Source organism: Lactuca virosa, chromosome 9 (assembly GCF_052849685.1).
Source record: "Lactuca virosa cultivar CGN04683 chromosome 9, Lactuca_virosa_CGN04683_v6, whole genome shotgun sequence".
In the NCBI taxonomy this organism is placed as follows: Eukaryota; Viridiplantae; Streptophyta; class Magnoliopsida; order Asterales; family Asteraceae; genus Lactuca; species Lactuca virosa.
The window spans coordinates 3,258,741-3,274,437 of NC_136434.1; the positions used below are offsets into that span (position 1 = coordinate 3,258,741).

General features: G+C 40.2%; 1 protein-coding gene and 1 non-coding gene across 2 annotated transcripts; one reads left to right on the plus strand and one right to left on the minus strand.

Moving 5' to 3' along the window:
• Positions 1-9,843: 9,843 nt before the first annotated feature.
• LOC145141751 (small nucleolar RNA R71) lies at positions 9,844-9,950 on the minus strand. The gene has a single exon (XR_013722945.1). It is a non-coding gene; the product is annotated as a small nucleolar RNA R71 (small nucleolar RNA).
• Positions 9,951-11,097: 1,147 nt separating this feature from the next.
• LOC145137056 (uncharacterized) lies at positions 11,098-12,081 on the plus strand. Its single transcript, XM_079071200.1, has one exon. The coding sequence runs from the start codon at positions 11,098-11,100 to the stop codon at positions 12,079-12,081; it is 984 nt and encodes a 327-aa protein (XP_078927326.1).
• The last annotated feature ends 3,616 nt before the right edge of the window (positions 12,082-15,697 follow it).

The window sequence follows — 15,697 nt, forward strand, 5'->3', positions numbered from 1 at the left end:
GATCATATAGCCCTAGAATGACTGCTTTAGCCTTATTTTCCGTTCCTCGTCTAGTTGTGGGCTTAGGGTAGAATCATTTATTCGAAAGTTTATTTGATCCCGTATTGTGTATAATTTGCATGCATAAGACAACCGGCAGTGTTGGTAGAAGTTCCTAGCATCGCAGAAGTTATTGAGTTAGGGGATGCCTTTTTAGGTTTTGCGGCATATCGAGTGTTACTGCTCGAATGCTACTTGCTTTGTTCTTTGTGGGACTCTTATTGATGTGTGTTAACTATTAAATGAATATGCTAAGTTACATGTTGCAAAGGTTAAATAATTTTAGTACTATTGATTCGGCCCTCTTGTACAGCTCTCGTCTAATTCTAACCATTATAGGGTTGGTCTTTTAGTCGAAGTATTATTTAAGTTTTGTTGCATGTAATTGTATTCATAAATTAGTTAACTAACATCAGAAGGAGTTTTTCAACAGCTGATGGCAGGGTGAGGTGGGGATCTTAGGAGAGCCTAGGAAGTGCTTTAGTGCAATTGATGCATTATTTAGCAGGTTTTAGGAGTATTAGTAGGAGAAGGTGACTTAGAGGATTCGAGATGATTCTTGAGGAAAGTATGGATATGTGTGTAAGGTAGGATTGGGCCAGTACTACTGAAAGCACAGGATCCGTACTAAAATCAAGGAAAGTCGGAGGATTCTGAGAAGCCGGGGAATGAGGATTCTTTGGGCATGTTCGGATCATTTGTATGGTTGTTTTTTCAATATGGTGATGATCACTCGTGGAGGAGATTCTATTTCATGTTTAGGCTATGGTGCTGAGACGATTGATGATAAGATTCACGAGTTCGTTTCATCTGAGATCACTCGCGGTATTTTGGATGCGACTCCTGTGATGTTTGGTACCATAAAAGAGGGGATCATGGAGCTACATGATGATATTCGGGATATTGGTGAGCATGTCGATCTGCAAGACCTTGGATGATATGATTGATAGAGCCTGGGAACGGGAGATTGAGATGCAGCTTCGGACGAGGCGCGAGCCGAAGCAGGTTCAGACCGTAGTGGACCAAGCGAGGAGGCCCAAGAATCAGGATTTGTGATCGGGATACGATCAGGGCCGAGGTTGTTGTGTCAAGTGTGGGAGGAATCACGAGGGGAGCTGTCGTAATAAGGGAAGGGGCTGCTTCAGCTGCAGACAGTCTGGTCATTTGAGCAAAAACTGTCCTCGAGGTTCAAGTTCAGTTTGTTTTCACGACAATCAGGTGGGCCACAACAAGGCCGACTATTCGAGTTTGACGAGTGGAGCGGTGAGGGTACCTGCTCTAGCTACTCTGAGGATTATAGATTGTCGCGAGGGCACGACGGAGACTCCAGTGGTGAGGAGCGAAGCATTTCAATTTCATGCCGATGAGACCCGAGTTCCATCAGATGATGTTGCATGTATGATTTATGCCTATGATCATGTGATTGTGTGTGCGAGACGTTATGTTCGGTTTAGTTAAGTCTCCACCTAAGGATCGTAGTTTCTTTATGGTTTCCTGGTTATTATTATTCGAGGGTTTATCATATGCCATTTTACATGCCGAGGATCATGGTTGGACTGTATCTAATTGAGTCGGTTGTAGGTGTCAGTTCGGGATGCAACAGTCAGTGATCGTTGAGACCTAGGTGGGAGTTAATTGAGTGTTCTGCTTGGAGGATCAACAGCCTGATTGATTTTGATGGTTTCAGCGCATTGAATCAGAGTAATTCGCAGTGTAAGTCTATTGAATTTTGGTATTCAGAATTGAAGATATTTTTCATGTTTGTGAGGCATAAGAGTTTGTTCAGGACACGAGTGCAAGTTTAGTTACTGATAGGTTCATGCCTTCAGGCAAGTGAGCATGGTCCTTGCATTAGGACCTGATAGGTAAAGATCGCGTTTTGGTTAGTTGCTCCTTCTGGGTTGCAAAGGATAGGGTTAATAAGTGCTTGAGCCACTCAGGTTGAATGTCAGATGAATGGTTGGTTAGCTCGCTGATCCAATCGCTATCTTAAGTACGGGGAAGAGTTTTTGTTAAGATATCAACCAACTTCAGGTCATGGTCGATGCATTTTTGCATGGGCTTAGTTCAGTAGTTGAAATTGTTCGAGGTTTTTTTCGAGTTGTTTCAGTTGATGGTGCTATGGGTGCATTGATATTTTATCAAGGGTGGGAGCGGTGAATATTTTGACTCCTGGCTAGGGGTCGGAGAAATATTGTTCAGATTTCAGGAAAGGCCACAGATTTACAAAGGGTTCCTTTTCGGCAGGTCGCATCAGTAAGGTTGGTAAGGGAGTCGATCTAGCCGTGGTTCTGACAGCATTCAAGTTAATTTTGGAGTTTTCTTTCGAGCAGGAAATTATTCGATAAGTTATGCATTTCAAGTATATGTTCGGTTAATTAGGATCAGGTTATTGCTTTGATTTGAGAAGTTTTATGGTTGGGTTGCTTATTGATATGGATTGTGAACACAAGTTGGAAATGTTGGGGTCTTATCACTTTGGATTGTGGTTATATAGTGGAATTCTGGAAGTTGTTTTAGGAATTCAGATTCTTTTATGGCTAGAAGTGTCAGGAGTGGATGTTAAGAACCAAGTGGTAAAGTTTTGGGTTGCCTAGAAAATTCAAATGGTTATGGGGTGGTTAGTGAGTAGCTGATTCCAAGTGGAGGAGAACTGATTGGGAGTGATGGAAATAATTCCAAGTACGGATCAAATTGGAGTTTCATACCTAAGGGCAAGAGGATAATTAGTTCTGTTTGTGGTAGGAGCCGAGGCTTATACAGGGAATAGTGTTCTTTAGTCTTCCGTAACCAGGGAATCAAAGATTAAGGATTCAAGTTATCTCGTTCGGGGACGTGAAGCATCAGTAGGGACGTATTTTGGGTCCGTGGATAGATTCGGGTTAAGGGTTTTGTTAGGACCTCTATACATTTTCTTATCTGTTGAAGGCTCTGGGGTTCGAAGCACGACCCGAACGCCTGATGGGATCCAGAAAGTCGGGGGTTTCGGCCTGTTCTGATTTTTTTGGCTAGATATTGTTATGGGTAATGGCAAGACCATGGGATGGGCCCATGGCAGTTGTGGAAGTGTTGTAATACTTTGGGGTATCCGTAGCATTGACTAGGTTGGTAGGAAATTATGGAAGTATTGTAAGACTGTGGGGTAGCCGTAGCATTAACTAGGTTAGTAGGTAGTTATGGAAGTGTTGTAAGGATTTGGGGTAGCCATAACATTCACTAGGTTGGAAGGCAGTTGTGGAAGTGTTGTAAGACTGCGGGGTATCCGTAGCATTAACTAGGTTGGTATGCGGTTGTGGAAGTATTTTAAGTCTACGACTTGGTTCATATCATTCATGAGGATGAGTTATGCCATCGCAGGAATGGTTGTGAGACTGTGGGTGGACAAAAATATTCGTAGTATTGAGATAGGTCGTAGGTCGATTTGGGGCCAAATGTGAAATAAGACTATGACTTATCCGCAATAGTTACCTAGAGTGCAGCGGACTTGTTGGTGGTACATATGTTGGTTGGTTGATTCGTTCTTTGTTTAGAGAGGAGGACGGTTGAATATGTGTTGGCGGATAGGCTAGGGTTTCCTTTTTTAGTTAGACTCTTGGTCGGGGTCACGTTGTGCGACCGGGTGTGAGGTTGTCAGTTCCAGCAATCGGTCAGGGATTCTGCATTGTCGGACAACATGGAACCAAGGAGATCTCAGATAAATCAAAAATGTGGATCTTTGGTTAGCAAGATGAGATTTATATGTTGGTATGGCACCAATGACTGAGACTTGTGTTAGGAGTCACCTTCATATTCGAGTATAAGGTTGCCAAAATCGGCGAATGGTCAGGGGTTCTGTTTTCTAGTTATTAATAAGATATTCATGGTCGGAGGGGTTTTGTTCGAATCAGGCTATGATTGGAGTCTTTATGGACGTGGTTTGAATGGTTCTTCCTATTTGGATGTCAGGAATGGTATCGGGTTTTCGAATTTTGGGCATTGTAGTTGTGGTTACTCTTCGTTGGCTATGTTCGGTGTGTCAAGGTTCGCTTCTCGTCAGGGTATGTGATGTCTGCTAAGATTGAGTTTCGGTAGTAATATTGGAAAGCGGTCGTCTGTGTGAGATGATTTCTCAGTTCTCTTTTGAATTCTTGAATTTCAGACAAGTTTGGCTAGTGTAGTAAAGTAAGTGGTAAGGAATGATTTCGAGGACGAAATCTAATTTAAGTGGGGAGAGTTGTAACACCCGTATTCCAGATGGATCTGTTTAGGGCATTAAGGAGTCAAAAGCATGTTTTTGGGGAAAACCAGGTGTCATCATGTGACCATAAGGTGCTCACGATGTGACAAGCCAAAGTGAAGAACACTTATCTAGACTGTAGTCATGACGTGAAACGTATGTGGTCACGATGTGAGGATGGATGTAGCCTAAGCCCATGATCTTTTAGGGTTTCCTTCACCTTTAAACCCCATAAAATCGATTTTAGGGTTCTATATTAGCCTCCATCACCCTCAAACCTCAAAACCCTCACCCTAATCCCTCTTGGTGGTTATTGTCTCATCTTGGTGCTTTTGGTAGCTTGAAGAAGAAGAAGGTGTTCTAGTGTATTGATTCAGCAAGGAAACATCATCATCACCCTCTTGTGCACATTGTGAACCTTTCTGAGTGTCCAAGATTCAAACTTTATGCTTCTAGGTTGTTATATCTAAGTCATTGTCCCTTGATCTTCAAGTATGAGCAAGTTGAAGTGATGTGATTCCATAAAGTTGGCAACTTTATGGATTCTTGAAGCCATTTGAGTGGTATATGGTTCAGATCTAGAATTTGGTTGTGTATTGGAACCTTGCATGAGTGTTGGGTCATTTTCTTGGATTTTGACCTAGATTGGAAAGAGGACAAGCATGGAGCATGCATGTCCATAAAGTTGTCATTCTTATGAACCTTTGGAGTCCCTTTAAGCTTTTTAGAAAGTGGGAGTTGAAGACTTAATGGATTAAGGACTCAAACTATTAAGTTGTTGTCTCAGACTGTGGTCACGACATGGCATTGAGGATGTCACGATGTGACAATTGAAGTTTCCACGATTATCTTGTCTGGTTGTTCTCACGGTGTGACCAAGGAAGGTTCACGTCGTGATGCTTGCTGAGTGGCTTGTCTGTGACCAAGTTAGCTGAGTTGGAGCGTGACGAGTTGGAATCGGGATGAGTTTGTTCTCATGACGTGACCAAGGGTTGGTCACGACGTGAGGCTAAATGGTTGATATTGTTGGTTGTTGACTTTGACTTTGACCGTTGACTTGTTGTCCTGGGTTGACTTTTGGTCAATATTTGTTGGATTTAGTGTGTAGGCTAAGGTTGGGCCTTATATGTTTTGATAGGAGTGTGGTAGCATCTGTTGTGGGGCATAAAGTTGCAGTTTAGCTAATTTCGAGAGTCAGGTGAGTCTTCTCTCTATACTGTGTAGAGTGATAGTTGCCTTTGTGATACTTGCATGGAAGACCTCGGGTGCAGCCCATGGCATTTGTATGAAAGACCATGGGGACAGCCCATTGCATTTGTATGAAAGAACATGGGGGCAGCCCATGGTATTTGCATGAAAGAGCATGGGGGTAGTCCATGTCATTTTCATGAAAGAGAATGGGGGTAGCTTTTCCTGAAAGAACATCGGGGTAGGCCATGGAATTTGCATGAAAGAGCATGGGGGTAGCCCATGACACTTGGACGTAAGACCATGGGGTAGCCCATGACATCTCAGGAGAAGAACATAGGGGTAGCCCATGTTAATGTATGTATGGTATGTGGTATTTTGAGGAACTTACTAATATTTGTGCTTACGTTTTGTGGTTTAAACATTTTCAGGTACTCCCAATTCCAAAGGGAAGGGCCTGGCTTGACTGCACCACATTCCCCGATGGCTTTTTCCGCATTGATTACTTTTGATATACTTTGATATTTGAAAATACATTTTACTTTGTTTGGTTTTGGGATCAATTGGTTATTTGACTCGGTGATTTAAAATGAAATTTTTTAATATCATTTTTGGGATGTTACCGGAACCAGGTACAAAACCAACTTCATCTTCACATTAAAAATTGCAGCATACTTGTTGACACTCAGCCTTCCCTTCTTCAGGTTTTGGAATTCATTATTGATCTCCAAAAGATCTTGTTCAGAGCAGTATTGCTTCTTCATCTCTTCCAGAAAGTTTTCCCAAGACATATTCCTTACTTCTCCCTTCAGCATGGAGTCAGCCAATAAATTCCACCAACTTAACACTCTAGTCTGCGGTTGTCTGACCGCCAAGATGGTCTTATGTCAGTTGCTGCAATCACAGCTTTCAAACACCATCTCCATCTCAGAGATCCAATCTATAACTTCTACTGATGTCAGGCTAACAGAAAGACTTGGTGGTTTGGAAACCATAAAGCCCTTGAACTTGCATCCATCTCATTCAATCTCCAGTTCAGTGTTATTCCTCCTAACCTTGGGGTTCCATACGACTCACTTTCCAACTATAATTTCCTTCTTCATATTTCCCCTCATTGATCTCAGTTTGCACGACAGGCACAGTGGGTTCTCTTCCATTATTTCGGATAAGTTGTCTCATCTCCTCCCTTTGTTTGACTAACATGGCCCGAATCATAGCTTGGACTCCTGCCATCGTGACAGGTTCAACTACTGGCACGACTCCAAGTGTGTGACATCCCGAATTTCACGGCCATAAAAGACCCATTTGTTTATGCTTATTTAAAAATCAGAGTATCCTTTTTGAAGAATAATATTGCGGAATTTGTTCCCAAAAACATGATAATGTTATTATCAAAGCATTTCCAAAGAAATGTATTTTATTTATATTAAAACATTGGGATTTCATCGTCAATACAGAAACATAAGCATAACGAAATATTACAAGCCTTATAGTAATTAAACTAGTGGCCTAATACTCATTGAATCTCTCAGCAGAATGTATCTTTAATATCGCTACCTGTGATACAATAAACTAAGTGGGTCAGGTTGGGAAACCTGGTGAGTACATAGGGTTTTCAACGCATAATAATATAATTAATATGTTTAATCATCAAACCATTTACCCAATTTCCCATCCCCGTTATCTTCTTTATTCTTAAGGATCTACCCTAAAGATAATCTATGATGACAATACTAGTTCAGGGATTCCTCAATAATACTTGTCAGTAGGTATTCTTCAATATTCATTCCTAAGGATTTGTCCTACGGAATAGGCATGAAGTCCATCACTGCTAGGGTTTATCTAACAGGCACTAAGTCCATAGTTGCCGATGTTATCTATTAGACACAACTGCCAATGTTATCTATTAGGCACTAACTCAATAGCTCCCAATGTTCATTTATAAGGCACTATGTCCATAGCTGCCTGGGTTTTTTTAGAGTACATCTGGTGAACACGTAGTTCAAAAACACCTACAAGTTGCGAGCCTGCTAGCATTCCATTGGACTGTTGATATGTGCATATTTAGCTATATATTTCTATTAGAATTTTATTACTTTTTGGCTAATTTATTGCAATTTATGGACAAAAGGTACTTAATTATGTTTAAATTGTATTTTCAGTCTAAAATATGTGCTCGGAAGCAAAAAGGAAGCAGGAAATGTAATCGGGAACTCGGGAATTGAAGAAAGAAGAAAAAAAAGTCAAAATCCTGAAAGAATCGGCGAGTTAGGTCGTCTAATTGACGAGTCCACATGAATGTTCGCGAAGCAAATATAAAGTCCTTGCCGTACACAGATTCTACAAAGGGAACTCGGCGAGTCGGTTATCTACTCGGCGAGTAGCCCCTGTTTTTTGAAACCTATAAATAGAAGCCAATTGCCGAGACAAAAGGACTCTCTGGAACCCTTGGGGATTAATTTGCGACTAAAGGTGCTGCTGGAGCTTTGGAGTTCGTGGAGAAAACCCTAACCTTCAATTTTAAGGAGATTAAAGGCAAATTTAGTTTACTCTTCACTTTATCCTTTATTTGAACCATGTTTGAATTATTAGATCTTGTTTGTGAGTTACTATCTGCTGTAATTATGAGCTAAACCTTATATCTTCTGTTTAGGGTAGATAAATTTTTAACTATGGATTGACTTGTGGTTGGATTAATTGTTTATTGGTGAATTTCGTTTTATTAAGCTTGTTAAAGAACCTTATGCATTAACCACAACTATTTTCTGTTAATTAACAAGTTATTAAGCTGCATGAACATCTCTTAATTGCTTATCTCATATGATTTATGTGAAAACATTATTATGTGCCTAGGAATAGTGAACGTGAAACTAGGATTAACTAGAAAATGGGTAAATTAATGTGTGAGCTTGTGTGATAAACCATTAGCAAGAGGTTAATTGAATTAGTAATTTGATTAGCTAATTACAAGTCTTATTTAACCCGAATAAATAAACTAGGAAATTCATTAGTTTAATCACTTGATCACTGCTTAAATTAATCTGTTTTCTAAGGATTGGTAATAGCGAATGTGAACCTAATCACTTTATTCGGTAACCAATAACAATTAATCCATTGCAGTTGCCAAAAAATCAACCATAGGAGTAAATGAATCGAACCTAAACAGAAGTCTTCTTATTATTGAATTTAGTTGGTTTTTACTTTCTTTAGTTGTTAGTTACTTAATTTGCATGTTAGTTAATTTGTTAAGTTTCTAGTCTTGCAAAACTAGAGAAAACCTTTTACTTTTATTACTTGTTTTAGTTATTTCTAGTCATTAGTTTAATTACCGTTCCCTGTGTTCGATACCCTGTTTATTCAACTATACCACCAATTGACAGGTCCACTGCCTTTGTGTGTCTAAATTATATCTTAAAAGTAGGATTAAAACTAGTGCATTTATATACACATCAAGTTTTTGGCGCCGCTGCCGGGAAACGGTTCAAAAATTAATTCTAATTTCTAGTGTTATCGATCCTTTGTGTGAGATCTATATTGCACAAAGTTACTGCTTTAGTAATTTAGTTATTAGATTTAAGTATTAAGTTTTTCTGTTTTTAGGATTTTTGTTAGATTTTTTTTCTGTCTTAACCTTGAACTCGCCGAGTGCAGTCGAAGCTACTCGACGAGTCCAAGGCGAATTTCCAGTTTCGTTTTTATTTCATTTTTGTTCTTTTTACGCGTGTTTCTTGTTTTCTTTCATGTATTTTATGACCCGAGGATCAGGCACATCCTTGATCCCACCACTCGCAAACCCGGAATCAGCTCTTAGGAAGGACAAGAACAAACCTGTAGAATCATCTTCAACACCAAAGAAGTCACCATTTAAAAGCCTCAAATCAGCTTTCAGCAAGAAAAAGGGCCAGAAAGTTGGAGAATCCAACAATACGAAGGAAGACACCGAGTACAAATCCGAAAAAGAAGGAAGTGAATCTGACATAGAAGGAAGCGACATAGAAGGCGAACTAGCTGGCACCATGGCTAACATCGATGAAGTTCCCATGGGTGAATGGAAGAAAACGATGTGTGACGATACCGACCCAGGACTCGTGCAACCCGCGATTCTCGCAACTGCCACCTTTGAACTTAAGGGCCACATACTTGCTCAACATAAGGAAATCCCATTCTTTGGGAAGGATCACGAAGATGCATACAAGCATCTTGACGAGGTCAACGACATAGCCGACTACTTCAATGTTCCTAATGTGACTCGTGATACTATTTTGCTTCGTATGTTACCGGTCACATTTAAGGGAGCCGTGAAAGATTGGTTAAAATCACTCCCTCCAGGATCCATCACCACTTGGGCTAAGATGCGTGAGGAATTTATTGATCAATTTTTCCCTCCTTCAAAAATAACAAAATTGAAGAAAGCCATAGCCAATTTTGAGAAACAAGCTGGAGAGTCACTTTATGAGGTATGGGAGAGATACAAAGGCTTACTAAGGAACTGCCCACATCATGATCTAAACAGTCAACAAGAAGTCTCCATTTTCTATGATGGAGTGAACGTGACAACAAGACAACTCCTTGATTCACAAGGACCACTCACGAAGAAGCCACCCCCGGTGATAAAGCAACTAATTGAGGAATTCTCTAAGCACTCTAGAGAATATCATAACCCAAGGAATGACTTAACTCGAGGGGCAGTGAATTCTATTACCGATGACATGGCAGCAATGATGAAAAAATTGGAAAGCATGGATCAAAGAATGACTAAGATGGACCAATCCATCCATGCCATTAGAGTGGGATGTGAAAACTGTAGAGGGCCTCACCTTACTAAAGATTGTGACCTTGACGAGAACGGGAACCGGAAAGTACAAGTGTGCTATTCAAGTGGTGATAGGTATGATGATAATTGGCAAAAACCCAAGAAAGAATGGCTACCATATGATGAGTACAAGAAGGCAAAGGAGGAAAAGTATAAGCAAAAAGATAGAGGTTTTTATCAAAAAGAGGAACCGGTGCAAGAAAAGAAATCAGACTTGGAAGATATCCTTACAAGATTCGTAGCCGCGTCCGAGAAAAGGCATAACGATACCGATGATGCAATAAAAGATCAACAAAACATGTTGAGAGAACACCAAATTATGATGAAAGATCAACAAGCTCTGCTTAGGAATCAGCAAGCATCCATCCTCAACATAGAAAAACAGTTGGGCCAACTTGCACAATAAGTGAACGAGAGACGACCGGGTGGACTTCCTAGCAATACCGAAAGCAATCCGAAAGGCGCACATATTAACATCGTGACAACTAGGAGTGGGAAGATTATAACTCCTCTGGCCTCTATTCAGAAAGAAGATCCTAAGTTGGTGCAAGAGGAAGAAGCAGAAACTGAAAAATCGCAAATTCCCGATCCGACTCGCCGAGTCCCAGATATGGACTCGACGAGTCCCCCACCTGAACAGAAAAACAAACCTCCTGTTAAGCCATATCAGCCTCCACTGGCATTTCCAGCTTGAGCCAGACAAGAAAAGCATGATGTTGATTACCAAAAGTTCCTGGAACACATAAAGGCCCTTCAAATTAATATGCCATTCATCGAGGCAGTTGCACAAATGCCTAAATATGCCAAATTCCTAAAGGAGCTTCTAACTAATAGAAAGTAGATGCAAGAGGTGAAGAAAGTGGTCTTAAATGAAAAAATTTTAGCTGCCATGTTGAACAATTTACCTAAGAAGAAGGGTGATCCGGGAAGTTTGACATTACCTTGTCAATTCGGAAATTTAGCAACTATACATGCATTGGCTGATTCGGGGGCAAGTGTAAACCTCATGCCATATTCATTCTTCAAGAAATTAGATCTTCCGGAGCCAAGTCCAATTCGAATGGCAATTCACTTAGCAAATAAAACGGTCACATTTCCAAGGGGAATATGCGAATATCTATTGGTGAAAGTTGATATGTTTGTGTTCCCCGCGGACTTCATAGTACTAGACATGGAAGTGGACCCTCAAGTCCCAATCATACTTCGAAGACCTTTCCTCAACACCGCGAGCTCTATAGTAGACATGCGAGATTCTAAACTTACCCTCCGGGTGGGAGACGATTCAGTTACTTTTGGAGTTGATCAAGCAATGAAGCATGCAAGGTATAGTGATAACACAGCATTCTCGGTTGATATGTTGGAAGAATTAATGGAGGAATGGAAAGAAGTCAAGTCAAACAAGTCCACCGTTACCTTTGAAGATGAATTTGATGTTGAAAGAGACCTGATGGAGATAGAGAGATTGCTAGAGGAAGCTGGATATAATGAATTAATCAGAAGTGTTGAAAGCCCGACTCGGCGAGCAGCACCCACCGACTCGATGAGTCCATTCGAAAAAACCCGATCAGTCGCGAATTTAGCCTGGGACTCGACGAGTCCCCTCACTGGACTCGACGTGTTCAGCATTCAGAACACAAAATATGAACTAAAAATCCTACCAGATCATCTGGAATATGCATTTCTTGAAGAAGGCCAACAAAAAACAATAATTATAGCCTCTGATCTAGCTAAACATGAGAAAGAAAGCCTTGTGGGAGTACTAAAGAAAAGACAAGGGGCCATAGCATGGACGATAACCGATATCAAGGGGATAAGTCCAACATAGTGTTCTCATAAGATTAACCTGGAAGATAGAGCTAAACCTGTAGTTCAACGCCAAAGAAGACTTAACCCAAACATGCAAGAAGTGGTGAAAAAGGAGGTGGTTAAACTATTAGATGCTGATATCATTTACTCAATCCCTGATAGCCCGTGGGTAAGTTCGGTGCAAGTGGTACCGAAGAAAGGAGGAATGATGGTGGTTACCAATGAAGATAACGGGTTAATTCCAACAAGAACAGTAACCGGGTGGCGCGTTTGTATCGACTATAGAAAGCTTAATGATGCTACATGCAAGGATCACTTCACATTGCCATTTATTGATCAAATGCTAGAAAGGCTTTCCGGTCATCTATACTATTGTTTTCTCGATGGTTTCTCGGGGTATTTTCAAATACCAATTGATCCACAAGACCAAGAGAAGACCACTTTTACATGCCCAAGTGGGACTTTTGCATACCGACGCATGCCTTTTGGGTTATGTAATGCACCTGCTACATTCCAAAGGTGCATGATGGCTATTTTCCATGACATGATCGAGAAATTTATGGAGGTTTTCATGGATGACTTCTCGGTTTTCGAATCCTCTTTTGAAGATTATTTATCCAACTTGGACCTAATTTTAGCAAGATGCGAGAAGACAAACCTAGTACTCAATTGGGAAAAGTGCCACTTCATGGTAATGGAAGGGATTGTCTTAGGACACAAGGTTTCAAGGATGGGGATCGAGGTAGATAGAGCAAAAGTTGACACAATAGCTAAGTTACCACCTCCAACAAATGTAAAAGGGGTAAGGAGTTTTCTTGGCCATGCGGGATTTTATCGTCGCTTCATTAAAGACTTCTCAAAGATCACTAGGCCTTTGACTCAACTACTCTTGAAGGACGCTCCATTCAATTTCTCTCAAGATTGTCATGAAGCATTTCAATTATTAAAAGAAAGGTTGACTACTACTCCTATAATGATAGCCCCAAATTGGAATCTTCCTTTTGAGCTAATGTGTGATGCAAGTGACTACGCGATAGGAGCAGTTTTGGGACAAAGAATTGACAAACATTTTTAGCCTATATATTATGCAAGTAAAACTTTAAACCCGACTCAAGAAAACTATACTACTACCGAGAAAGAGTTGCTAGCGGTGGTATACGCTTTTGATAAATTCCGACCCTATTTAGTCTTGTCCAAAACAATTGTTTTCACGGACCATTGTACCCTAAAGTATCTATTTGCTAAACAAGATGCAAAACCAAGATTGATACGTTGGGTCTTACTTCTACAAGAATTTGATATTGAAATACGAGATAAAAAGGGAATGGAGAATGTGGTTGCCGATCATTTGTCAAGATTAGAGAACCCGCATTTGGAGGAATTAGAAGAAAACAAGATTGGAGATGATTTTCCCGAAGAATATCTTTTGGTGATAGCATAAGAAGTACCATGGTTTGCGGATATAGCTAATTACTTAGCCACTGCATACATTCCAAAAGACTTAACCCGACAACAAAAGAAGAAATTCTTTTCAGAAATCAAGTATTACTTTTGGGACGAGCCGTACCTTTTCCGAAGTTGCGCGGACGGGATGATACGAACATGTGTGTTCGGGAAAGAGAGTCGAGAAATCTTGGAACATTGCCATAGCGGGCCCACCGGAGGACATCATGGAGCACAATATACGGCTAAAAATATTTTTGATATTGGTTTCTATTGGCCTTCAATTTTCAAAGATGCGGCTCAATATGTCAAAGAATGCGATTTGTGCCAAAGTGCGGGGAACATATCATCCCGAAACGAGATGCTCCAACACAATATTCAATTTTGTGAGATATTTGATATTTTGGGGATTGACTTTATGGGACCCTTCCCAATGTCAAAAGGGAACAAATATATCCTTGTGGCAGTCGACTACATGTCTAAATGGGCGGAAGCACAAGCATTACCTAATAATGATGCTCGAGTGGTGGTGCGTTTTCTTAAAAAGTTATTTTCAAGGTTTGGAGTTCCTAAAGCTCTTATTAGTGACCAGGGCACTCACTTTGCAAATGATCAATTAGCTAAGGTGTTAAAAAGATATGGTGTACACCATAGGTTTTCAACATCCTATCATCCACAAACGAGTGGACAAACTGAAGTGACAAATCGGGCATTAAAAAGAATTTTGGAGAGATTGGTTGGAGGAAATAGAAAGGAGTGGTCGGATAAGCTTGATGATGCACTTTGGGCTTTTCGAACAGCTTTCAAAACACCTATTGGTACTACACCATATAGGTTAGTTTATATAAAAAATTGTCACTTGCTGGTTGAAATAGAGCATAAAGCATTTTGGGCGTTAAAGATGTGTAATTTTGAGTTGGTTGAACTTCGTACCAACCGGTTGATGCAAATGAAATCCCTTGAAGAACTTAGAAATGAAGCATATACAAATTCATTAATATACAAAGAGAAGACTAAGAAATGACATGATATGAGACTAAAGGGTAATAAGGACTTTCATGAAGGACAAAAGGTGCTACTCTTCAATTCAAGGTTAAAGCTTTTCCCGGGCAAGCTAAAAACAAGGTGGGATGGGCATTTTGTGGTTAAACAAGTTTTCCCACATGGAGCTATCGAGCTTATATCAAAAGATGGAACTCCTTTCAAGGTTATGGGCATCGGGTGAAGATATATGAAGAAGGAATCCCAAAAGACGAATGACTTGAAGAAGGGCTAGATTTGGAGGAAACCACTGAAACGTAGCGCGGGAAGGAGTCCAACTAACCACTCCTCAAAAAGAAGCGCTTCCGGGAGGCAACCCGGTTTTAGAGCTTGCTTTCTTTTTACCTTTCTTTTTTATTTTATTTTCGTTTTTTTTAGGATTTGTCTGTTTCATTCATCTTCTTTGAATAAAATGATTGCTTGAGGGCAAGCAAAGCTCAAGTGTGGGGTATAGTGGCATAAAATTGAAGAACTCAAATGTTTTTTCAAAAAGAATGAAAAAACCGTCGAGTCCATTTAACTGCTCGGCGAGTCCATTTGAAAAATCGTGATATTTTGCAGATTTGCGTATCTACTTGGCGAGTAGGTACCCCTACTCGACAACTCCACGTATTAACCCGAAAAAAATAAATAATTTTTACATTCTGTAAATTAGGGTTTTAACCCTAGTTGGTAAAACACATTCACAATTGTAGCCACCAGCCGCTCGACGAGCAAGTTTTCTCTCAAGGTTTCATCTCCAATTTCTTGTGTTTCCCTCACAATCTCACCAAAAAGGTAACAATTTTCTGTTTAATCTTGTTAAAGTTTCAACCTTTGGTAGATTAATGACCATAATTTGTGAAAAATCAGATTTTGGAGTTTACTTCAATTCTAGGGTTTTGATTTTTGGTCAAATTAGGTTGTTATAGATGAATTTTTTTGTGGATTAATGCCTAATAGACATACCTAGACAAACCCCCGGACTAATTTATGGTTTTAGATGGATAATTTTGTCCGATTCAGAAGAGCGACTCGCACAGTTCATGCGACTCGCTGAGTCGGTTCGTCTACTCGACGAGTCCATGATGTAGTTACCAGATTTATTATATTTTAATGTTCTGTGGTATCTTGGTTTGTTCTGTTTTGTGATGTTTTGCAGAAAAATATCA

Coding starts and splice junctions, on each gene's coding strand:
- LOC145137056 (XM_079071200.1), top strand. CDS start 11,098: ATGCAAGAGGTGAAGAAAGTGGTCTTAAATGAAAAAATTTTAGCTGCC.